General features: G+C 36.0%; 1 protein-coding gene across 1 annotated transcript; it reads right to left on the reverse strand.

The window, feature by feature from the left end:
• Positions 1 to 20565: 20565 nt before the first annotated feature.
• On the reverse strand, positions 20566 to 21021 carry LOC137839106 (uncharacterized). Its single transcript, XM_068648236.1, has one exon. It carries the CDS (start codon positions 21019 to 21021, stop codon positions 20566 to 20568), a length of 456 nt encoding a protein of 151 aa, XP_068504337.1.
• Positions 21022 to 27456: the final 6435 nt, after the last annotated feature.

Genomic DNA, 27456 nt, shown 5'->3' on the forward strand with positions numbered 1-27456 from the left:
AAGTTCTTTTCTTTGGTTTTTGGATATCTGCAATGTTGTTGATTCTTGTTGAAATTCAAGCCTTTCGTTTTGATTTTTACAAATTATTTCTCTTGCTACAGTAATTTTGTATACTTTTACTTTGCATCATCTCTCCTACCTCTTTTTCCCTAGTAGAAGTGATGTTAATAAAACATAATAGCAATTAATTATTTCAACTCTTGGTATGAATAAATAATTGTTAGTTTCGACTGATGTCCAACTCTCAAGGAACTAGAAATGCTTCTTGGATACCAGATTTTATTGCAATTTTTTATGTAACTGGTCAAACTTAAAATATCCAACAACTTATATTTTCTTTGAATTTCATTATGATAAGTGTCTTTTCAAATCTCATTGGACGAATAAAGTTCTTTAAGGAACTGTTGATGTTGATGGACTTTATTCCTTTCATAATCTCAAGCTTCAAAATCATTCCTCTTTGTTGTAGTCATCCTCTAAAATCCTCAGTTGTTCAACAAATAACACTTAGTTTAGTGATGGTGTTAAAGCTTATATATAAATAAGTAAATATTATCAATTTATCTTTTGTACATACATCATCATCCAATAAAATTGACTTACTTTTGCTCATCTTGTTGTATTGCTAAATCATATAAATTGTCTTCTCATGTCTTTAAATCTATTTATTTATTTTTTTAAAATTAATTTTCACTAATGCCTATTCAAGGTTCACTTGGATTTCCAAATAAAGCGTAATGTTGAAACATCGTCTATTTTTCAAACCTTTAGATCAATGGTTGATATACAACTTAATTCAAAAATTAAAAATACTCACTCTAATCGGGGTGGATAATATCAACCTTTCACTAATTTTTCGGCAATCAGAGTATTAATCATAGTCTCGTTTCGTTTGTCCTCATACACATGATCAAAATGATGTTGAAAGAAAATATAGACATGTTGATTTGGGTCTTACTTTATCCCATCATGGTGTTGGGACTATGCATTTACCACTCTTATATATCTCATAAATAGGTTACCTATAACTTTTCTAAACTTTTGGCATTCCTTATTTTATTCTTTTTAATAAAGATCCATATTTTTTTAATTTCTCCAAGTGTTTGGTTGTGCTTGCTTTTCTTTATTACGACCTTATCATTCTCACAAACTTACTTGACTTTAAATTCGATGAGTGTTTGATCTTAGGATATTCTCAATTACATAATGGTTAACATGAATGTAAAACATGTTCCTATTAGAATTGTTCTTACTCTTGCTATTGCCCATGAATGTAAATTGTTTCAGCTTGATTTCAATAATGTCTTTTTAAATGATTTTCTTGAAGAAATAGTTTATATGACACAACCTCTTGGATTTGAACTGAGTGACAAATTTCATGTTTGTAAATTGAAGAAATCTCTTTGTGGACTAAAATAGACACCACAGTGATGGTTTGAGATATTGCAAACTACCGTTCGTTAGTTTGGATTTGGCAACAGTAAATGTGACTCTTCTCTTTTTGTTTATAGAAAACAATCTTAAGTTATATATTTTTTGGTATATATTGTTCACATGACTCTTCTCTTTTTGTTTATAGAAAACAATCTTAAGTTATATATTTTTTGGTATATATTGTTCACATCATAATCACTAGTAGCTTTGACACTCTGATTCAACATATTATAACCAAAGTTCATGCAACTTTGTTAAAAATCTTGTTCATCTTGATTGTTTTCTTGGTCTTGAAAATATTTTCCTGATAATTCTATTATTATGACTCAAAGCAAATATATGAGATTTTATTCACAAAACACGTGGTAGAAATTGTTTTTTCTACGTTGTTATGTGTGTGAGTTGTTATTCATTCTCCAAGTCTTTATATAGCACTTAGATAATGATCATTTGGAGGTTGCAATGTATACTTCACCATATAGTTGTTAGATGTTTCATGTGGAAACTTTTGCACTAAAATTTCTTGCACGTCTTGATCGTGTGATGTAATTTGAAATGTTTAGGGTTTAGGGTTTAGGGTTTGTATGAATGTGAATATTGATGATTTAAATCCTTTTAATTTGAACATCTGATTAAATTATCATTCTTTCTTCGTATCCTTAGACGTTCTATATGGTAACTTTTCTTTTTTTTATATAAAAGCTTTCATGTTAGGAAAAAATATTGTAATTTGAAGCTTTATATGGTAACTTCAGTTTTGATGAAGTTTGTGCGTCTTAATCACATACTTCATCTCTAAAATATTTTTCATCCATAGAAAATTGAAAGTTGGAGGTTCGACACATTTGTACTTGAGCTTTCCAAAAACTTGTATTGTATTTTCACTTTAAAAGGAAACTTATGATCTGAAGGTTCGAATACATCTTGATCTTTCGTTCATGTTTTGAAATCATTCTATATTTATAAATCTTCAATCATTAAGGTTTTATTTTTATTTTCTCGCTAAATGCATGAATCACGTATTGTGCAATGCATTGGAGTACACATAATTTTAGCATCATTTAGCCTGAATTTCTTTAACAGTTCCTTGACATACTTAGTATGACCACAACAAAAAAAACGTGTATGTAGTAGCGGTTATTTTTGTATAACCTGACGTTTATAACCGTCACATTATACGCGTGTTGAGGTACTGCGTACCGCCATGGATCTTGCCACCACAAAGTTTAATGTGGTGGTCAATTAGGAATAGTTGTAGCAAACGCCATACATTGTATAAAGTGGCAGTTTTAAGCATGTAATTTATGTCAGTTATAAATGTCGTAATTTTGAAATTGGGTAAACTAATTTAAGTGTAAATATCGACAGTTTTAAACGTCACTTAATAGGTATAATATGACATTTATAATAACCATTACAACTATCATAATGAAAGTATTAAATATTTTATTTTATTTTTAATATTTGTAATAATTAATTTAATTATGTTTTATAATTTGATTTCGTAATATCACTTAATTTCGTATTATAATTAAATTTCAGTACACAGTTAAATTTCGTAATATAATTAAATTATAACATAAAATAATTTCATAATATAATTATACTTCATAATATAATGAAAACTGATAGATATAATAATCAAAAGATGACTTCATTCATTCATTAAGAAAGTTGATAATGTCAAACTAATTCAAACAACAAGTAAATTAAATTGTCAAAATATAATTTGTTTCACTTTCTGAACATATTACAACTAAACTCCCAATCCTAATTTGTCTTACTACCTCCACTTGATCCTATAATATTTTAGTTTGGTGATGGAGCACCACTTCCAACATCCAATGCCTGGAATAAGTTTAAATATGTTTAGAATTAATTGACAATTTTTAAAAAATAAATGAGAATAATATTATAATAAAATTTTAAGTATAGTAGTTTATACACTACAAAAAAACGTGTATGTGGCGGCGGTTATTTTCGTATAACCTGGCATTTATAACCGCCACATTTTACATCTGTGGCGGTACCCAATAACGCTAGCATTCTTGCCGCCACAAAGTTTAATGTGGCGGTCAAGTGAGAACCGCTGTAGCAGACGCCATATTATGTATTGTATAATGTGGCGGTTTTAAGCATGTAATTTACGTCAGTTATAAATGTCGTAATTTTCAAACTGGTAAACCAATTCCAACGTAAATTGTGGCAGTTATAAACGCCAGTTAATACGGTATAGTATGACGTTTATGATAACCTTTATGACTGCATAATTTAAATATTAAATATTTAATTTTATTTTTAATATTTTTAATATTTTATTTAATTCTGTTTTATAATTTAATTTCATATTATAATTAAATTTCATATTACAATTAAATTTAATATTATAATTAAATTTCATATTATAAATCAATTTCATAATATTATTTAATTTTATATTATAATTAAATTTAATACACAATTAAGTTTCATAATATAATTAAATTATCATATAAATTAATTTCATAATACAATTACTTCATAATATAATTAAAATTGAGAAATATAATAATGAAAAGATGACTTCATTCATTCATTTAAAGAACAAAGTTGAAAATGTCAAACTAATCCAAACAACAAGTAAATTAAATTGTCAAAATAGAAATTGTTTCACTTTCTAAACATATTAGAACTAAAACTCCAATCCTAATTTGTTTTACTGCCTCCACTTGATCTTATATTCTGGTTTGGTGATGGAGCATCACTTCCAACATCCGGTGCCTGAAATAAGTTAAAATATGTTTATAGTTAACTGAGAATTTAAAAAAAAAAAGAAATTAAAACAGTATTAGAATAAAATTTTAAGTATATAATTTATTCCTCATTAATAGATGGTTGTACCAAATTTGCTGCCATTGCAGCTAAATGTTTTGGCACGTCTGGTCTAGAAGCAATGTAGGCTAGTAGAGTATGCATTTGGCTCTTTACAGTTGCAAGTTCAGTTGCCATCTGGTCTACCTTTTCTTCAACATTTGTTGAAGACCCACCACTAGAGGAACCATGATTCATATTGCTTAACCTTGTTGTGGATTTCCTGAAAGCAAGGGTTGGGCAAGCTCCATATGAAAGTCCCCTGACCCTCCCTGGATGCTCCTTTCCAAAAATGACACCAATTGGATCATTTGGAGATATATCTGATGCAGTGTCTGGATTTTGCAGCATTAGCTCATCAATTTTTTCCTACATAAAAATGGAAGCAACCAACATTAAAAAAGAAACACGGTCCATGTCGAAAAACAATAACAATAGTAATGAAAATACTATTTATCAAATCCAAAACTCCGTGCATATATAATCCAAGGAACTAGGAAATCTGCAATCTTTTGTAAAGAAAATATGTTCCCAAAACAGTCCAAAACAATGTCAAAAATAGTCTAAGACAGCATCCAAAATAGGCCACAACAATCCAAAATAGTCCAAAACAATATATACTCATGGCATAGACAACTTGGTCCCAAAACAATGTAAAAATAGTTCAAGACAGTATCCAAAACAGTCCAAAATAGTCCAAAACAGTATATACTCATGGCCAAAACAGTCCAAAACTATGTAAAAAATAGTCCAAGACAACATCCAAAATAGCCAAAAACAATCCAAAACAATATAAACCCATGGCAGAGATAATATGTTCCTAAAACAATGTCCAAAATAGTCCAAGACAATATCCAAAATACCCTAAAACAGTCCAAAAATGTATATACCCATGGCAGAGACAATATGTTCCCAAAACAGTCCAAAACAATGTAAAAAATAGTCCAAGACAGCATCCAAATAGCCCAAAACAATCCAGAACAGTATATGCCCATGACAAAGACAATATGTTCCCAAAACAGTCCAAAATAATGTAAAAAATAGTCCAAGACAGCATCCAAAATAGCCCAAAACAATCTAAAATAGTCCAAAACAATATAAACCCATGGCAGAGATAATATGTTCCTAAAACAGTGTCCAAAATAGTCCAAGACAGTATCCAAAATAGCCTAAAAAAGTTCAAAACAGTCCAAAATAGTATATACTCATGGAAGAGATAGTATGTTCCGAAAACAGTCCAAAACAATGTAAAAAGTAGTCCAAGACAGCATCCAAAATAGCCTAAAACAATCCAACACAGTATATACCTATGGCAGAGACAATATGTTCCCAAAATAGTCCAAAACAATGTAAAAAATAGTCAAAGACAACATCCAAAATAGCCCAAAACAGTCCAAAATAGTCCAAAACAATATAAACCCATGGCAGAGATAATATGTTCCTAAAATAGTGTCCAAAATAGTCCAAGACAGTATCCAAAATAGCCCAAAATTGATATATGTTATTAGAACTTACCCCAATGTCCATTGCTTCATCATTAACATATGTGCCATTCTTCCTCTTGTGTGTGATCTTCCACATCTCAGCTCGGCCAATGTTCCTACCAGTTTCAATTCTCTATACATTTCAAAAAGGATAATATAATTACAAAAATTCATAATATATTATAAATCAAAATATATGCGAAATTCACAAAGTTATATATAAGTAAATATACCAAATTATCCCTCCTTCTTGACAATGGCATAGCACCACCAGTGTGAGGAATAGTCTGTTTCTTTCTTATATCTCTATTCCTATTACACAGTTTCTACAAAGTAAAATGAAATTAGTTTTTGCAAATTTAAAATCAAGCTTAGTGAAAATACATGAAATGAAAAGTATGTACCACTGTGGAAGGCTTGAGACGATAATCCACAAATATAGCCCATTACTCCATGCTAAGACCATCTGGAATATTCTTTATTAGGTCATTTCTGCTTAACAGTGGGTCATAGACCATTTGCCAATTTTGAACATAACATCTCTTTTAGCGAGGTCTTCATTTATCTTGAAGCAAAAACGAGTCTTCAAATAATACAACAATTAGTCCATATATATTCAAAAAAAGAAATAAGAATGTACATATTTAATGTTGTATTGAATGTAGGGTCAATTACCTTCAGTGTACTCTCCCATATAGTATCCTTGTAAGTATCAGGCACAGATGACCAAATTTCAAAACTTATAGGCAACAATATATGATTTCCTGCTAGTTGTCCAAAACTCCAGCAAGCAAACCACATGCTTCTCCAATGGGTTGAAAGTTATCATCATAGTCGACAACCACACGTATTCCACTGGGCAAGTTATGAGCATCCCTAACCTTGAGCTTCATTTTCTGAGTAACTCCATGCTCATCTACAAAGTATAATACATTAAGGTATCTGCAATGAAAGTAATTAAATGAAAAGAAAAACACAATAGAAAAATTAACATATCTTTACCTATAGTATCAATAAACCAATAGTGGTTTGACTGCATGCCTTTTCTTGGTGGCACCCTTTCTGCTTCAGATTCTGATGTATGCGGTTGTGTAGGCTGAGGGGTATGTGGTTCTGCAGACTCAGATGCATGTGGCAATGTAGAGTCAGATGTATGTGGCAGTGCAGAGTCAGATGTATGTGGTAGTACAAAGTCAGATGTGTGTGGTAGTGTAGACTCAGACGTATGTGGTAGTGTAGACTTAGATGTGTGTGGTTGAGCAGACTTAGTTTGTGGTAGTGCTGCTGATTCAAAAGTAGGTTGTAAATTTCGTAGTTGTGCAGATTGTGAGATTTGTGGTGGTGTATGTCCAAATGCTTGTGGTAATGGAGATCCAAAATGTGGTTGAGCAGATTTGGTTATTTGTTGACGTGTACTTTGAGGCGTGTCATTAAGTTGAACATAGTTCCCCACAGATGTGTCTGAACTATGTCCATCAATTGCCTTGAGCAAGTTCTTAATTTTCTTAGGCCTAGGCATATCTGCACATAAAAAGGAAAGAATGAAGAACAAAAACAAGATATAATGGTGTATATCAAAGTACATAATCAAATACATGTGCTATTGACATTAACCATACATGTGCAACTTTATTAACAAACGAAGCTTATTATTACTCTGACATTGACTCATTTTCATGAAGTTCATGATCATTGATGTCCTCGTTTAATAACTCATCGTCTTCATCATCCCTAAACAATGGCAAATGTTCAGACTCGCTGAAAAATTAATTTAAGTCTTGTTGTGGACATGGTTCCACTTCACAAACTTCATTATGTCCTTCTCCCATATCATACAAGTCTCGTGGTTTCAAGTGGATGACAATTTTCCAATCCTTGTTAACTTCATCATTAACATAATATACCATTTCAGCCTGTGAAGCTTCAATATACGGATCATGCTCCTCACGATCTCCCATGTGAATTAATCTTGAAAAATTAACCGAAGTGAAACCCCACGGATCCTTTCTAAGCCCCCTATCCCCTGTGATGTCAGCCCACTTACATTTGAACAATGTCACTTTAAAACGACCATAGTAATTAAGCTCAATTATATCTTCTAATTTTCCATAGTATGCCAAATCCGCTTCCCTAATGTTTTGATCTGCCCTACTTGCCACACATGATGTTGATGAAGTTAAGTAAACTCCACTATTTTGGGTTTTTAACCCATGTTCTCGACTTTCGGTCCTAAACTTGAATCCATTTACATTGAAGGCAGAAAATCTTCTAGCATGTGGAGTTGGACCTTGAGATAAATACTTAAGATCATCTGACACTGTACTTGAAATGTCTGGGTTATTAATCTACAAAAATAAGGATTGAATGTGTGAAGATATGTTAAAAATTTTAATCAAACAATTATGAAAACATATTCTACGTACCCTTTGAGGAAACCAATTAATGAAATCTTTATTAACACTCCTTTCTATCTTTGTATTTGAAATTCTTCTCCCTCTAAACATCCTTCTCAAATGACCTTTAAATTCCCTAAGAAAATAATCATAACCAACGTGTTACTAATGATTCCATTAAAGAAACATTTTGAATATAACTAAATTTATAGTTGTGTTAACACTCACTCAATGAAAGGGGTGACTTCAGGGCAATTAAATAACACATATCGATGTGCTTGAGTTCTTTGCATGGTTGACAACTCAAAAGTTGAAGAGGCACTTACTACTCTACCAATTGGTGGGAAAATAGTACTCAATTGTGGCATATCTGTATTACAAGAATCATCCACACGTGAAGGTCTATTACTTCTTGTCTCAACCCCTTCCATATATTCAGAGCTAAAGATCAGAACCTCTTCAGCTAGGTATCCTTCAGCAATGGAACCTTCAGGTTGTGCCTTGTTTCGAACATATGATTTTAAATGTCCCAAATACCTATAAAATAATTTTGCAATTAGGAGAATCAAACATGAAGCTTAAAAAAATTCAAACTCTATGTGTGCCAAAAACATTTACCTTTCTATAGGATACATCCAACGATAATGAACTGGGCCTCCAACTTTGGCCTCACCAACTAAGTGACAAGTTAAGTGCACCATAATTGTAAAAAAGGTAGGAGGGAACAACATTTCCATGTGGCAAAGAGTTTCAATGATGCGGAACTGAAGTTTATCAAGTTCGGTTTGACTTAAACTTTTGCCACATAATTGTCGAAAAAATGAACATAGTTCTACTACCACTGCAGTCACATTGTTTGGTAAAACATTACGTATGGAAATGGGTAGTAAATGTTCCATAAGAATATGACAATCGTGACTCTTGAGGCCAAAAATCTTTCCAGCTTTCAAATCAATACACCTTGAAATATTACTTGAGTATCCATCTGGCATTTTGATATCTTTCAGTGTTTGTAAAAACGTTTTTTTCTTTGCTTTTGACAATGAAAACAAACTTGGCCGAAATCTTCCTCTTTCATCCGGCCAAAGTTCCTTCCTTATACCCATTTCTTTAAGTACCTTTTGGGCTTTTAAATTATCTTTTGATTTCTTAGGGTCATTGAGTAACGTATACAAAACATTGTCACAAACATTTTTCTCAATATGCATGACATCTAGACAATGGCGTAACAAGTTCGTCTCCCAATAAAGAAGGTCGAAAAATATACTTCTCTTTTTCCATTGTTCTACTCCAACAACTTCAACAACATTGTTTCCCCGACCCCTTTTACTTGTATGGATAGGTTCTAATGGTTTTCCAAATGTAACATTGACACCATGAACTTGTTCAAATATGTCTGACCCTGACAAATCTTCTGGTGCTTCCCTTAGTTCAGTTCTTCCGTCAAAAAGAGAACGACTCAGTCTGAATTTGTGGTCTTTATGTAAAAATCCCATAAAGCTATATTTGCCCCTATACAACAAAGAAGACTCAGTGTCAAAGTTACAAGTTGGGCAAGCAAGACCAATGTGCGTGTTCCATCCAGATAAATTGCCTAGGCCAGGGAAGTCACTAATTGTCCACAACAAAGCTGCTCGCAATGTAAACATTTCTTTTTTAGAATAATCAAATGTTTGCACTCCATCAAACCAGAGCTCCTTTAATTCTTTTATGAGTGGTTGTAAGTATACATCAATGTCGTTTCCAGTCATTTGTTTTCCAGGAATTATCATGGATAGGATGAAAGAGGTTTGCTTCATACACTCCCAAGGAGGACGATTTTATGGGATGAGGACTACTGGCCATATACTATAACTTGTACTCATGGTTCCGAAAGGGTTGAAGCCATCACTAGCTAAGCCCAGCCGTACATTTCGAGGATCATTTGCAAATTCTGGATGTAATAGATCAAATGCTTTCCAAGCCTCAGAATCTCTAGGATGCCTCATCAACCCATCCTGGTTATCCTTTGATGCATGCCATGTCATAGATTCAGTTGTCTTAGAACTCATAAACAATCGTTGCAATCTTGACTTTAATGGAAAGTAACGCAAGATTTTTGCATATTGTTTCTTATCTTTATCTTTCCACTTAGACGTTTTGCACCGTTTACATTCTTCTAAGCTTTCATTCTCTTCACCCCAATATAGCATGCAATCTTTTGGCTTGTAGCCTAAATGAAGATTAAGTTGGATTCATCTGTTTTATAAAATAGAAATTATATTTAAAAAAGTCATATTACTTTAAAAAAATATTTATTATAATTTATATTCATTTATATATTAAATAATTATATTTAAAATTTAAATTTAATAATGTAATTTAAATTTTAGAAATACATATTTTTTTTTTAAAATTTATTTGTTTTTTTTAAGAAAGTTGACTAAAATCACTCTTTAAATTGTTTAACAAAGATACGACAGAGTCAAACTAAAAATAACAATCTATTCTAAAGGTAAGTTAATCACTAACCAATACATTCCAACCTAACCAACAGGGTCATTCTTCCTATGATTACCATCCTTCACCTCATTACTCCACCTAAGACGAAAACACCTTCACACTTGTGGGCCATAGTTACAAATCCCTATCACAAGCCCATCCCATTCTCCTTTAGAAAAAGATGTTTTAAAACTCCACTAACACTCCTTGAAGTGGTCCAGATAGACATTACCTCACTTCTTAAATTTTTCAGCTTTAGCATATTACTTTGGCTCATGCTAAGGTTTACACCTCAAAAGCTGCCAAGCACTAGAACACCTTAAACAGGTAAAACCAGCACACCAAGATTGCTGCAGAAATTTGCATGACATAAGCCTAAGCAGTGGTTATAAACCTTTTAATTTGTCATGGTTGCTGCTATATAAGTAGAGAGATTGGCAGCTTGGCAAATATGCTCCCAGTGATTCCAAGAATAAACTCTACTGCTACCATACCCAAGCATTATTCCTTCTTCATCCCAAGCTACCATACCCAAGCATTATTCCTTCTTCATCCCAAGCTACCATATTAAGCCCTTGACATCATTCCTTCATCTTCCTTCCACCACCGAAGCATCACAAAATCTGCGTAAAAGTAATGCACATCATAATAGCTCCAGAAATAGAGCCCCCTGCCTTGTACCTACACAACTTAAAACGCCAGAAAGTCTCCTTAAAGGCTGCTCAGTAAACGAGAGAAACTTCAGGTCCTTAAGGCACCAAACCCCTCCTCCACAACAACTTTTCTCCTAGCAACAAAGACAGGAGGCAAGTGAGAGTGCTCTGGCTTTTCCTAGCTTGAAAAGCACTACACGGATTATTGCTCCAGTTTTGGCTAGCTTGATAACCAACACAGTAGCTAAGAGAACCAGCAACCAACAAAACTGTCCATACCAACAAACTGTTTTTGCTCCATCTTTGGCACCTTGATTAACCAGAACAAAAAGTAGGCCTTCCACCTCCTTCCAGCACCTTCCTACTTGTATCTCTTCCTTACCTGTCCATAACCTCCCAAGATCCAAAATTAACTTGCACATAGACCATACCATCCACCTCACCTCACTCTAGAACACCATGAGCAGAGCATTCTATCACGAGGCCATCTCCACAATCAGGGCACTCAACACCATTACTGCATAAAAATGATCCTACTAAGGTCCACCAAGCCACCCTGCCCCTCTTACATTAGTGTTCCTAATTTCACAACTTCTATAGCACATTCTCATAGGCCAAGGCAAGAGCCATTCCCTACAAAGAAGTTACTCCATCACCCAACAGCCAGCAAAAGCCACGACTTTGGGTGCTATTAAAATTGGGTTTAGATTACCTCAGCCAACAAAAGGCAATCCTCGTGCTACCTTTCCTACTACTTCTGCAGAACCTCACCAACACCCTTAAGACTGAAATATGAGCCCCTGCACCAACCATTACCACCTGAACCTCCTTACACTCTTCTGCTGCAGCAAAGCTTACAGTCACACCATCTTCAGCTCCAGTTTCAACTAGAACCCTCCATCTTATATAAGACATTTGGATTGGTTTAGGAATCTTACTTGTAGCTGCTGATACAGGGCATAGGATTCAACACCCAATAATTTAGAGTCTAAATTTTATCATTAGTAAACTCCACTGTGGTCATCTAATCGAAAACCTTTTTGTGTAACTACACAATTATATTTAGAGTGTTTGACAATTCTGCATTATATCGAAAACCCATATGATCTGTAAGTCAATTTTGGCGAAGAACAAGGCACATGCCCTATAGGGCCTATCTCACATGCAGGGGAGGTATAGACTTTATTACAAATCTAACCAATCATCATCACTCATCAGTGCCTCTCATCAGTGTCAAACTAAAAAATAGAAGTCTATTTCAAAACTAAATTAAGTCACTGCCAGACAAATTTTTAGATAGTGATATATATTATTTTTTCCGAATCATACATTTCTCCCAACCCATTAAAGCAAACAATAATCATCTTCTATTTCTTAAAAAATCAATGAAAACATGATTACGATCTACAAACAAAAAGCACATCAAATTCAAAACTCTTATTCACTCTACAAAGCAAAAACACAGTAAGATTTCAGAAGATGGAGGTTTAGGGCGCGAGCACAAACCTGAAACAACCTTGCACGGAGGCGGCAATGGCGGACTGAGGAGTGAGCATTAGGGTTTCGTAAACGTCCGAGGAAGGGTTAGTGAAGGTCGGGAGTACGTGTTGCACAATCAATGAACACAAATCAGAAGTTAGATTTCGAAAAATTTTCCAAGACAGAGGGTTAGGGCGCGCGAGCACAAACCTGAAAATATCTTGTGCGAAGGCGGCAATGGCGGACAGAGGAAGGAACGTTAGGGTTTCCTGAAGATGGTGTTATGGTTTCGTCGTAAGGGTTTCTGGAGAGGGGGGAAGAGAGTGAGTTAGCAGAGAAGGGGAAGAGAGTGGGAGGTAATGGAGGTTGTGAAAGCACATTTCCAAGAGGTTTTAGAAAAAAAAAATTAGAATAAAGAGAAATGGTGTAGGGAGGGAAAGTAAACGCGGGAATGGGAATTTCATTATGAAGGATAATTGCGACACTTAAAAATGACACATTTTAAAGGATAATTCTGGCGGTTCGTAAAATGTCGTATTATACGGCAAATTATGGCGGTTATTAGTAACCGCCATATTAAAACCGCCACTTTATACGTAATTTTTTGTAGTGATACCTCATTAATAGATGCTTGTATCAAATTTGTTGCCATTGTAGCAAAATGTTCCAGCACATCTAGTCTAGAAGCAATGTAGGCTAGCAGATTATGCATTTGTCTCCTTACAGTTGCAAGTTCAGTTGCTATTTGGTCTACCTTTTCTTAAACATTTGGTGAAGGCCTACTACTAGAGGAACTAGGACTCATTGTTTAACCTTGTTATGGATTTCTTGAAAGCAAGGGTAGGACAAGATCCATATGAAAGTCCTTTGACCCTCCCTGGATGATTCTTTCCAAAAAATGACACCAACTGGATCATTTATAGATATATGTGATGCAGTGTCTGGATTTTCCAGCATTAGCTCATCCATTTTTTCCTAGATAAAATTGGAAGCAATGATCAATATTTTGAAGGCAAAAATAATGTGTAATCACTTAGAAAAATAGGGTAGAGAATGTGCATATAGGTCCATATGTGCAGGGAATTATGAACGAGTTAATCTACAAAGCAACAAAGAAAAATGGGGCAGAGAATGTGCATACAATCCAAAAGAGTATCCAAAATAGTATATACCCATGGCAAAGACAGTATGTTCCCACAAAAGTATCCAAAATAGTCCAAAAAAAGTCCAACACAGTATATACCCATGGCAGAGACAGTATGTTCCCACAACAATATCCAAAACAATATCCAAAATAATATCCAAAATAGTCCTAAATAGTATGTTCCAAAAACAGTATATACCCAAAACAGTTACTCTGTTCAACATAAACATGCAAATCAGAGGTTCAAAACTAATCATAATAATTAAAAGTTACTCCAATCTCCATAGCTTCATCATTAATAGAGGTGTCATTCTTCCTCTTCTGTGATCTTCCACATCTCAACTTGGTCAATATTCCTACCAGTCTCAATTTTATATATGTTCCAAAAAGGATAATATAATTACAAAAATTCATAATATATTATAAATCAAAATATATTATAATTCACAAATCTACATATAAGTAAATATACCAAATTATCCCTCATTCTTGACAATGGCATAGTACCACCAATGTGAGGAATAATCTGTTTCTTTCTTATAACTCTATTCTTATTACCTATTTTTTTCTTATATCTCTATTCCTATTACACAGTTTCTACACAGTGAAATGAAATCAGTTTTGCAAATTTAAAATCAAGCTTAGTGTAAATATACCAAATGAAAAGTATGTACCACTATGGAAGGCTTCAGACGATAATCCAAAAATACATGTTATGCCCATTTGGAACATTCTTTATCAGGTCATTTATGCTTAACAGTGGGTCATAAAATTCATTCTAGAGCTTGCATCTATACTCCCTTCACAATTTGCCAATTTTGAACATAACATCTCTTTTAGGGAGATTTTCATGTACCTTGAAGCAAAAACGAGTCTTCAAATAATACAACAGTTAGTCCACATATGTATTCAAAAAAATGAAATATTGAATGTCACTAATGATTCCATTAAGGACACATTTTGAATATAATTAAATTTATAGTTTGTGTTAATACTCACTCAATGAAAAGGGTAACTTCAGGCCAATTAAATAACACATATCGATGTGCTTGAGTTCTTTGCATGGTTGACATCTCAAAAGTTGAAGAGGCACTTACTACTCTACCAATTGGTGGAAAAATGGTACTCAATTGTGGCATATTTGTATTACAAGAATCATCCACACGTGAAGGTCTATTACTTCTTATCTTGACCCCTTCTATATATTCAGATCTAAAGGTGAGAACCTCTTTAGCTATGCATCCTTCAGGTTGTGCCTTGTTTCGAACATATGATTTTAAATGTCCTAAATACCTATAAAATAATTTTGCAATTAGGATAATCAAACATCAAGCTTAAAAAACTTCAAATGTGCGCCAAAAACATTTACCTTCCTATGGGATACATCTAACGATAATGAACTCGGCCTCCAAGTTTGGCCTCACCAACTAAATGACAAGTTAAGTGAACAATAATTGTAAAAAAGGTAGGAGGGAAAACATTTCCATGTGGCAACTAATGTCAAATTCCTACCTAGTCAGGGGGAGCCTCTCTTAGATCCTGAGAAGTAAAGAAGATTAGTTGGAAAATTGAACTATCTTACAGTCACTTGTCCAGATATTTTATTTTTTGTTAGTATGGTGAGTCAATTTCTTATTTCATCACGTGTTGATCAATGGAATGCAATCATTCGTATATTAAAATTCATTAAAGGTTCTCCTAGTGTTGTTATATGGTCACAATAATCATACTAGAGTTGTATGTTATTCAGATGCAAATTGGGCAAGATCTTTGTCTGATAGAAGATCTACTTATGAATGTTGTTTTTCTATTGGTGATAATTTAATTTCTTGGACTATCTTAGGCGTTATGTAGTTTGCTGGTACTATAGCATCCATGATCGCTTGCGAGAATGGCTTGGGATGAGCTCTTGGTTGTGTACTCGGACCTCGCTCCACTATAGTGCGTTGATCGAGCTGTTGTAGATTCTTGCATAATTCCTCGTTAGCCTTGCACAATTCCTCGTTGTTGGCTTGCGAAGCATCTATCTCCGCCATCAATTGATCTTGCTTGAGCAGTTGCTCAACTCGAGCTTCCGCAATAAGCTTTTCCTCTGCATCTTTAGCCTCTGTCATTGCTTCAGCTACTACCTCTGCCATCAACCTTTCTTGCTCGGCTTTGGCCTCGGCCAACAGCCTTTCCTGCTCGGCTTTAGTCTATTGTTGGACCCACTCCTACTCTCACCTATACTACTCGTTGGCCTCTTGGAGAGCTTTCACGGTATCCATAAGTTGTTGTAGGGTGGGGGCATCGCTTCCTTCGGATTCCAGCGATGCTTGCCTAGTGTTCCTTATATTGCTGGAAAACTTACACACAACTGTGGATGGGATCAAGCTTTATCGGGCCCCACGATGGGTGCCAAATGTTCTCACCAGTTGACTTCCTCGTCGGTTGACCTTGTCAACAAGCTCTGGCTCTGGTTCGCCTTTTCAGGAATCTGCTCTACGTCTTGTTGTACTAGAATGTAGCTCTGCTAAAACAGAGGGGGCCCTACCTGTTGATTACACTCCGACAATAAAGTCAGTAAGGGCTTACTAGAGTTTAAGAAGTATTCAGTTTTAGTCTCAGAAACAACGTATCTTTACATGGGGTCTCAAGCCCCTTTTATAGCTTATCTCTTGTAACAACTTTCTCTCATGAGAATCTAGTCTCAACTGAAAGCATACTCAACAGGAAAACATTTTGTTTATGGGCGCCTTCTCTCAAGGTGTTGCAACAGAAATGAATCTTATCTCTAAGGAGAGCATAAAATAATAATAGAACAACCACCTGTCAGCAGTGCACCAACTTATGCGTCATCATTAGGGGAATATTCTGCTTACGTGGACACCCAACTCATGGTGCAACGTCATCTTTTACCATACATGCAACTTAACCACTATGTGCCCTAGAACACCAATACTTTGGTTAAAAGAAACATTTACTTGACCTAGGCGCCACATGTATTATACGTACCCCTAGGTTCAAAAATACTCTTTACTAGTAGGCTTATAGTAACATATAAAAAGGTTATTATGCCACAACGGACTTACCAATAAAATTGGGTCAAACTTATGACCCGTTTCATAGGCCCAATAACCGAGCTGACCTACCCACCTAGTGCACCGAACTCCAATTATCGAGCAATCTGTCCATACAGAAACAAATAAAAAAGTCAATTGTATATATAAAAAAACCATCGCATGTCCTATAAAGACAAAAGACATAACAAAATTTGTATGAGTGATTGGAGGGGGTTATTATGTTTTTGAATTAGGTTACTTTCTTCATTAAATCAAATCGATAAGTTATGTGTTTTTTATTTAGAAGAATATTGCACAACACAGCAAGCAAGAGCAATTCCATACATAATTTTGATAAATGTATGTAGTTAAATATTCAAACATTTAATGTAATATAAATTTTATTAGTTTTATTTATATACATGGTTTGATATCCAAAAAATTATTATCTTATTCTCTCATATCATATTAATACTTTAATACAATAATAGCATATGATTGTTAAAGTGAAGAAAAATAAAATCTTGCATTTGACTTGTAAGTATTTTTATAGCTATTTTTTAGATTGAAGATTTTTCTAATTTGGGCCAGGAGACCATTTTCTTTCCCTAAAATTGCTTATACAAAAGTGACAAATTGGATTAGTCAAATAAATTTAATATATTCCTTAATTTTGGTTAAACCTTCATTAGAAAGTGAGAAATTAGAAGAATTACATAAATTTTATTTCAGATTATAATAAATTAGATAAAAAAAAAATTCATTAGTCCATTTTAATCCATTAGAAATTCAATCAATTTAATGAAAATCCAATCCATCCATTAACATTTTTTTCATAGATGGCTATATCTATCCATAAAAATAAAATTTTAAACAAATTAAATTATATTTTGAAAAAGGTTTTCAAAATTATATTGCCAAACAAATTTAAATACATATTTTTGAAAATTTTAAAAAGTTAAGAAAAGTTTAATCGTGAAAAGTTTATTAAATTAATTTTGATTCATTTCATATGGATAGGATGATCCATTAAATTTAAGAAATCATAAATGAATAGCTATATATCCATAATTTTGATCTGTTTTTTTTTAATATTTTTATAATAAATAAATTGAACAAATTTCTTTGTAAATAAGTAAGATGAAATGGATTATTTTACTACCTTAGCATATTAATAAAATGAGATTATATAAATAGTGAAATCTTATTGAAGGCATAGTGGGTTGCTTTTTACTGCACGCATAGTAATTGTGCAATTATAATTATAGGAACTAATTGAAGGAAATAAAATAAGACAAAAGATTGTAGCAACTGATTGAACGTAATTGCACAAAATTGTAAAACTAATCTTATTCATTTTGATTCACTCAATCATATATATATAATAATTACAATTACTGGAAGCTATAAACTAGGAATACTAACAGACTTGTAAATTGACCATTAATGCAATATAACGGTAAAATAGTTTAAGGGTAATAAAATTTGAATTAATAATAATAAAATCTGAATTAATAACCACCATCCTCCCTTAATTCTGATTTAGAACAACCTTCCCAATTTGAGTCATGATATTGTTTGTCTCAATCGCCATCAATTCTTCATTCATAGCCTTTTGCCATTTAGGGTGTTGAATGGCATCGGCAAGTCTCACAGGTTCTGATTCTGCAAGAAAAGCAAAGTGAACCAAATCTCCATTGTCATCAACTTAATCATCAAGATTTACTTCGCAATCTTGAAGATGTACATGTTATCGTTGTTGCCTTATTGGTCGCTCTATCATAGTTGCAATTGGAGTTGCAACTTCAGGTTGAATTACAACTTCAGGTTGAACTGCAAGTGCTTCAAAAGTGACTCTATCTTCCACATCATCGTTCAAAACGTAAATATATCATTTTTTCGAATCCATTTCAGCTGTTGCATTCCATTGCCATTCCTCATCTTCGGCAAATGTAACATCACGATTAACAATCACCTTCTTTGTCATTGGATTGTCCAATTTGTATCCCCCATGCTTATATCCAATGAAAATGGTCTTCACTGCCTTATCATCCAACTTTGATCTTGTTGCATTGGGAACATGAGCATAAGTAATTGACCAAAATACCTTCAAGTGCCACACATTGGGTTTGAATCCACTCCATGCCTCAATCGGAGTTGTGTTAGGAACACTCCGAGTGGGTGATCTGTTTATCAAATATACCGCACATGTTACGGCCTCAGCCCAAAAATAATTTGGCATACCTTTCGCTTTAAGCATGCTCCTCGCCATGTCCATGATTGTTCTATTCTTTCTCTCAGCAACTCCGTTGTGTTGAGGTGTGTAGGGGCAAGTTATGTTATGTTGCAACCCAAGTTCTTCACAGTGCCTCTTGAATTCATTAGACTTGTACTCACCTCCTCCATCACTACACACCATCTTAATTTGTCTGCCACTCTCTCTTTCAACAAATGCTTTAAATATTTTAAAGCAGTGGAATACCTCATCCTTGCTTTTCAATACATAAATCCATGTTTTCCTTGAAAAATCATCAATAAAGGTTAAAAAATACTTATTATCTCCAACTGATGATATGTTCATTGGGCCAAAAGCATCTGTATGAACAAGCTCCAAAGGAAATTTTGCAAGCTAAGGCTCCTTAACAAATGGTGTCCTGTGATTCTTTCCAAAAATGCAAGTCTCACAATTGATTAGGGTGATGAATATGGGGTAAACCATTCACTAAATTTCTTTTGGAAAGATTTTCCAAACTCTGAAAATTTAAGTGCCCAAAGCGTAAATGCCATAACCACGATTCATTATTCACTATTGCATTCAAGCACTTGAAATCACCCATTTGAATATCTACTGGAAACATGCGGTTTTTTGATAAAAAGGTTTTAAGAATCAAATTACCTTTTTTTATCAAAAATTGATAATTTATTTTCAACTATGTGCATCTCATAACCCTTCTCAGCCAGTTGTCTCATACTCAACAAATTACTTTTCATATCAGGTACATAGAAAACATCATAAATGTACCTGTGATCACCATTCTTCAATGTGATAAGAATTTGCCCTTTTCCAGTCACCGGAAAGAACCTGACATCACCGAATTTCACTTTTGTGCGAAATGAGTCATCCAAATCTGCAAACAACTCCTTCTGACCACACACATTATTTGTGCAACCTGAATCCAAATACCAAGTCTGATTGTTTGGGGTTTCATTTGATGTGGTTGCCCTTAGTATTGTATGATCCTTTTCATCTTGTACGTGATTACTGTCTTCTTGAGCACAATTGGCAGGATGATTATCACCTTTTGATCTGCACTCATTTGCATAATGACCACGTTTATGACAATTATAACACTCAACATTTGATTTATTATAAATGTCTTCTCGTCCTCCGCGACCACGTTCCCCGTGCCAAGTGCCTCCATGATTCTGGCTACCACGAACTTTGTTGAAATAGCTACCATGTTCATGATAGGAGCTACCAATTGAGGCTTGTGCTTGTAAAGCCTGTTCAATTGGTTTTTCAATCTTATTGTCATTCATCCGCTGCTCATGCGCTCGTAGAGAACCAGACAATAACCTTACTGTCATTTTTGAAATGTCATTGGCCTATTCAATTGCGGCAACAACATGTTCAAATCTGGGAGTTAAAGACCTCAAAATTTTTTCCACCTTTGCCTGCTCCGAATGTGTTTCACCATTGGTCTTCATCTGATTTGTCAAGGCAATAACTTTATTTTTATAGACATCAACAGTCTTTGTGATTTCCATCTGCAACAGTTCATATTGGCGTCTTAGGGTTTCAAGATGCACCCTCTTGATCTTATCATCACCTTTATAATTGCTTGACAAAATTGTCCAAGCCTCACTGACAGTTGTTGCTCCTTTTATCTCCTGAAACGTCTCGTCATTCATCCCTTGATGAATGAGATACAAAGCTTTATTGTCCTTATTCTTCTGGTCACGATGCGCTACTCGTTGCGCCTCAGTTGCATTAGCAACTAATGCAGACACTCCACTTTCAACGGCATCCCATAACTCATGATTATCAAACAAAACTCTCATTTGCACACACCACCAATTGTAATTTTTTCCATCAAGGATAGGGACTGATAATTGGATAGAGTTCATGATAACAGACTAGCTCTTGATACCAGTTGTAGGAACTAATTGAAGGAAATAAGAGAAGACAAAAGATTGTAGCAACTGATTGAACGTAATTGCACAAAATTGCAAAACTAATCTTATTCATTTTGATTCACTCAATCATATATATAATAATTACAACTACTGGAAGCTATAAACTAAGAATACTAACAGGCCTATAAATTGATCATTAATGCAATATAACGGTAAAATAGTTTAAGGGTAATAAAATCTGAATTAATAATAATAAAATCTGAATTAATAACCAACAATAATTTTGTCCTTCGATTAAAAAATAAACAAATCCAAAACTCCGTCTAGGGTTTTCACCTACTCCTTCTTTTAATTTCTCTCACACCATACCCCAACAACCCTAAGGCACCTCCAAAACGCAATTTTCACTCGTTGAAGATTTTTTAGTAGTTGTATACAGAGTTTGGAAGCATTTGTGTTTGTGGTTGTGCGATGGAATATGTTAGTTTTCTTATGCATTTCATTCTTTGCAGCACTAATTTTTTTTTTCTATATTGTAATAATATTCAATATTATGTAATCCAAAATTTATTTTTTAACAAAATATTTTGATATGAAATTATTTTTTAAATTTGTAATTATCTTTTAGATTATGTAATCTATATTACATTTTTTTAAAAATATATTTTAAATTATATAATCTAAAATTACATGGAACTACTTTTTGAGTTTCCTTTTTTTTTATAACAATGAATTAATGAAATAAAAATGGGACATTTGAGGGGTGGGGACCCGTATACAAAAACACTTATAGTTAAGACAAACAAATATGTAGGAAAAAACTGCTATTAACACATAACTTAAACTATAAGTGTCTCCTGCCCCACAACAAACATGGCTTGCATAGGAAAGACCACTGAGCGGTGACATCAGAGGTGTAAAGGTTCCATTTCTTCCATCCACTTCATAGCACGTGACTCCCACCGAGAGGTATAGGCATAGTCAGCTTCTCAAAGGCAAGGTGTATATGCATGAATCCCTTCACTACATACCAATGCATGCTAGCAAATTCTTACCTCCGCAGTCAAATAAAATTCAGCATCCACAATGTTCCTATTTTCACACCTTAAAAGAATATAACTGCTATGAATCCAAATTACCTGTCATGGTGCATGGCATTGGGTAAACATGGATTTCCTGCTATCCTTGCAACATCAACATCCTGCCCCACCCACCTAGCATCACGTTAGCGGCAGACCATTCCAGACCATACCTACACCATCTTACAACACAATTAGAGACCCAAAACAGATAACTATGCAGCACCCTAACCCAATGCGACAACCACATCAACAAGTCCATGCCATCCCACCGATCGTCCAGAACCTTCGTCCATCCCAGCCACACCTTGGCGCACAACTGCTATTTGGCTAGAGGAACCAGCTATGGATTTGGCCTTGAACGCCACTTTCGAACAACATGGTACTGTACTAAGGGTAACTGTGCCAGTCCCATCCTCACCTGTGTATCGTTGCACTGACATTCCAACAACCTCACCAAAGATAAAAATAGTCTGCTATCATCACGATCTTCACCAGACCCTCCTACCTTTCCTATACCAGAAAACTCCTTGAAATTCCATTACTTGTAGCTCTTAATACATAACATTGGATTTAAGACCCAATCCACAAAAGAGTAGTTGAACCTGTGTACCCTATACTTCATCCATAACCACGATTTAAGCTGGGCTTGTTGGAACATCTCTTATGCATCTACAACTCCTTGCTTGAACGCAACCGAGTTCCTATGTTCCCATACACTCCGTACAATAGGAGCCCAGATACCTTTCCAAACCATATCTTGTTTGTTACTGACCTGGGTCAAGGTGAAACTTTCAAAGTGGTTTTTCAGGGGATTATGTTGGACAGATAGGATGCCGATCCATCTATAACATAAGTCCCACACCCGCACGACCACATCACATTCCAGAAATAAGTGTTGGCAAGATTCAACTTTAGATTGGCATAACACACATAATGTAGATTCCATCGTCACCCCCCTCCTACTCAGACATTCTCTAGTTGGTAGTCTATCCAGCAGGGACCTCCATGCAGTGATCAAGACAGTGGGAAAGGCCTTGGCCTTCCAAAGAAGGTCGAAAACTGCAATGCGAGTGCCATTGCCTCTCTTAGCTATGCTCGCATAAGCTGATTTCATAAAGAAACACCCCTTATCATTGATCCCCCACACCCGAATGTCTTGCTCCTGCCTTTTAACAACAGTCCTAGAGATGTGTAATGCTAGGTCCGTTTCCAACACCTCCATACAACCCCTTCCCACCCGCATACCTCTTCCACTGTCTGACCCTGATTACAGGATAAAGAGTACAGTATGGGAAATAAGGATTTGAGGTTGGTATTTCCAACCCACACATCCTCCCAGAATTTTACTCTATCACCGCGCCCTAGTCTCCATCCCATTTCTGCTTGAAACCATCCATGTCCTCCTCCCTCCAAACACACTTTATGGAGATCCTTCCACCACCATGACTACAACTTAAGTGATGAATGTGTCCCCTCACTTCCTTCTTCATATTTCGACTCCAGAATGTCCTTCCATCTTCCTTTTTCATCCGAGAGCCATGGCCAACAGAGCATAATTGAAGTCACGTATGTCTATGATACCCAACCCTCCTTCCTCTTTTGATTTACACAAGTTTTTCCAACTTACCCATAAAATCGGCTTCTTCTCCTTCCCCCAGCCCCACAGAAACCTCCTTTGAATACTAGTAATGTTCTTACAGACCGATTCTGGTGCTCTGAGAAGGGATAAGTAGTACAGGGGTACTGCAGTGAGCACCGATTTAATAACACAGATTCTGTCTGCCATTGATAAGAACCTCCCTCTCCACATGCTTAGCCTAGTTTCCAGCTTATCAATGACTGGCTCCCAGAACTTATTCCTCCTTGGATTGCCTCCCACCTCAAGCCCAAGGTATTTGAAAGGTATTGCCATCTTAGCATAATTCAAAGTCTTCATGTAACAGAGGATACTTCATGCAAGCTTTGACTTGTGGAAATTAATCTTGAGGTCCGAGGCTAGCTCAAACCCTCTGAGAATAGCCTTTAGAGTCACCACATTGCTAAAGGAATCCTTACAGAAGAATAAAGTGTCATCAGCAAACTGTAAGATACTTAACTCAACCTCTTTTCTACCAATCCTAAGACCGGATAGTAGGTTGGCCTTCACAGCTTGCCTTACCAGCCCGGTCAATCCTTCAGCTACAACTAAAAAAAGAAAGGGAGCTAGTGGGTCTCCCTGCCTCAACCCTCTCTTAGGTTTAACTTCTTCTGTCGGGCTCCCATTCACTAGCACTGAGATAAAAGTGCTTTCCAAACAGCCTTGGATCCAACTGATCTACTTCCTATGAAACCCCATCTTGTATATCGTAAAGGAACTCCCATCTAACCGAGTTATAGGCTTTTTCGAAGTCCACCTTTAGGCATAACCCACTTTTCCCGCGCCTTCTGATGTCCACAATCACTTCATTAGCCATTAGCACACTATCCAAGATCCCTCTATTCTTCAGGAAAGCCGACTGGCAATCATCAATAACCATGGGCAACACTTTCTTGATCCTTTCTGCCGACACTTTGGATATAATTTTATACAAAGCACCAACTAGGGATATAGGTTTGTATTGATCAAGATAGATAGGATTCCTTACTTTAGGGACAAGTGCAATGAATGACGCATTGCACCCCTTTGGTATATAACCTGTTTCATGAAACAAGTTCATCACTTCCATGAAGTCTTCCTTCACAAACTCCCAACCCTTCTTTAAGAAATTGAAATTAAACCCATCAGGTTCAGGACTTTTTGAGCCTTCACATTGCCACACCGCATCCCTTACTTCCTTCTCAATGAATCCCTCTACCAGACTCAGATTATCTGACATAGATAGAGACATAAATTCAACTGCATCAAGTCTAACCCGTAGATCTTTTGTTTCTGTAAACCTATTATCAAACCACCTTTTTGCTTCGGTGCGTACTGTGCCAGGCTCCTCACACCACAAGCCCCCTACCTCGACTCCCTTCACTTCGTTCCTGCTTCTTTTCCATCTCAATGATGAGTAGAAGAACTTTGTGCAGGAGTCCCCGTTCTTGAACCAACTAACTCTGGTCTTCTGGCGCATAAGAGACTCAAGCTTATTATCAATCTCCTTCAGCTGGCCTACTAAATCGATCCTTTTCAATCTTTCACTTACCATCAGGTTACCATTGCAGTATTGGCAATCCAAGTCCTCAATCTCCTATAGGATCCTCTTCTTAGTCGTCTCCATATTGTCAAAGATGTCCCTGTTCCAGACTTTTAAATCACCCTTCAACTGCTTCAGTTTCTCTTTAACCTTCATGAAACTACTCCCCTGTACTGGGTAAGCAGACCATCTATCCTTCACCATCTCCATAAAGCCTTTCTCTAACAACCAGGCATCAATAGTTCTAAATGGTTTAGGACCCCAGTCCTTATCCACAGACTTTACTACTAATGCACAGTGGTCGGAAACTTCCCTACGTTGCACATACTGTTTGCACATTGACCATATTTGCATCCAATCTTCAGATACCAAAACTCTATCAAGCCTACTCTTAGCCTACCCATTGGAATTGAACCAAGTAAAATTCTTACCAACAAAGGGGAGCTCGATCAAAAAATTGGCGTCAACGAACCGGTTGAGATCTCTTATTTCGCTTGATTAAGAATCCATTTCCCTCGTGCCTTTCCTTTCACTTAGGCTTCTTACGGCGTTGAAATCGCCACAAAAACACCAGATCAAGTCTTGAGATGCCGTTTTGATGCGTGACAGCTCCTCCCACAAAACCTTCTTTTCCCTTAATGAGCAGGCGACATAGACGTTGACCACCACACACCTGCAATTAGCTTTGACAAGCTGCCCAGATATGGCTATAAACCCCTTCCCCATAACGTGGCTATCATAGATGAAGGCATCTTTGTGCCACATGGATAACAAACTTCCTCCACCATTATCCCCTTCGTAGTGCAACCATCCAGCTTTGTTATCCCCCCAAAGCGAGTAGCACCTAACATCCGAAAACTGAATTGCTTTGGTTTCTTGCAAACACACAAAATCTGCTTCCTCTCTAGCTATAATGTGATTCAAGTACCTAGCTTTGGTACCTCCCCCAACCCTCTTATGTTCAGATTTACAATTATCATGACAAACCATCCTTATCCCCATCCTTGGCATGTTTCGCAACCTCCGTATCTCTCTCTTCCATGCACACGTATTCTTGAACAACTTCCTCTTCATCCCCATGGCAAAATAACCCTATTGTTTTTCCAATCTCCCACAAATCTACTGGTTCCGCCCCATTGCCTTGTTCACACAGCCGAGAATTACAGTTATTTATGTCCCCATCTGAAATTGAGGCAGAGATCTTACCTTCTCGGTGCTGCTTAGACGATGCAGAACGAGCTTGTTTCTCGCAAAGTCTTACGAACCGCCTCCTTTGGGGTAAAGTTGAATCCCCCAATTCAGTAAGCACTTTCTCCTTGCGCTGACGGGGAGGAGATGTACACGGACCTGTGATTCGCACCATGTGACCTCCTGGGTGGTTTCCCCCTTCAACATCTTCACCTTCGCTGTAACTATGGAGCTCGTCTTTTTCCATTAACCCGAATTCCTCCTTCTTATCAGTCACCGCACCTTTCAGTGACCGTGTATCTCCCCCCCAATTCTCTTCGGTGTGAGAACTACACTCTTTTCTGCAGTTATTCACCTCCGTTCGTGCCCCCTGCATCCCACAAACGTAAACTTCACTTCCTTCCTCTCTCCCACAGATCTCCCTAGCGGGCCTTGGCCCATCATCATGGTCACTAGCATGTGTTTGGTCCCACCCCACCCCGGTTTGGGCCTCCAACATTCCTTCTTGGCCCAGACCATTACGGTTGCTCGAAGAAAAAGAGGAGTATTCGATATCTACTACCACTTTGGCCAGCTCAGCATGTACAGGACTACGACTATAGGCAGCGGCGCACGCAATAGTAGAGAGAAAACCTAATTCAACACCTTCCATAGGCATCCTACTCTCACATACTTCTTTCGTGAAAGAGAAGCAACTTTTCCCCTAATCATCTCTGATTCCTGTACTTAATTCCTTAAAAGCCAGCTCTTTTGAATATGTTCCCGGTTTACCCCTTGCCTTTACCTACCCTTCGGCCTCCTCTTGTTTTGAACGGGAGCACTCCCCTTCCCATTGTCGGAACTCCTCCTCGCCGCTTTTGATCGATAAAGATGATTCTTCAACATAGGTCTCCGAAGACGATACGCTATTCGATGATTCAAAGTTATTGCAC

This window comes from Phaseolus vulgaris, chromosome 3 (genome assembly GCF_000499845.2).
Source record: "Phaseolus vulgaris cultivar G19833 chromosome 3, P. vulgaris v2.0, whole genome shotgun sequence".
NCBI classification, from domain to species: Eukaryota; Viridiplantae; Streptophyta; class Magnoliopsida; order Fabales; family Fabaceae; genus Phaseolus; species Phaseolus vulgaris.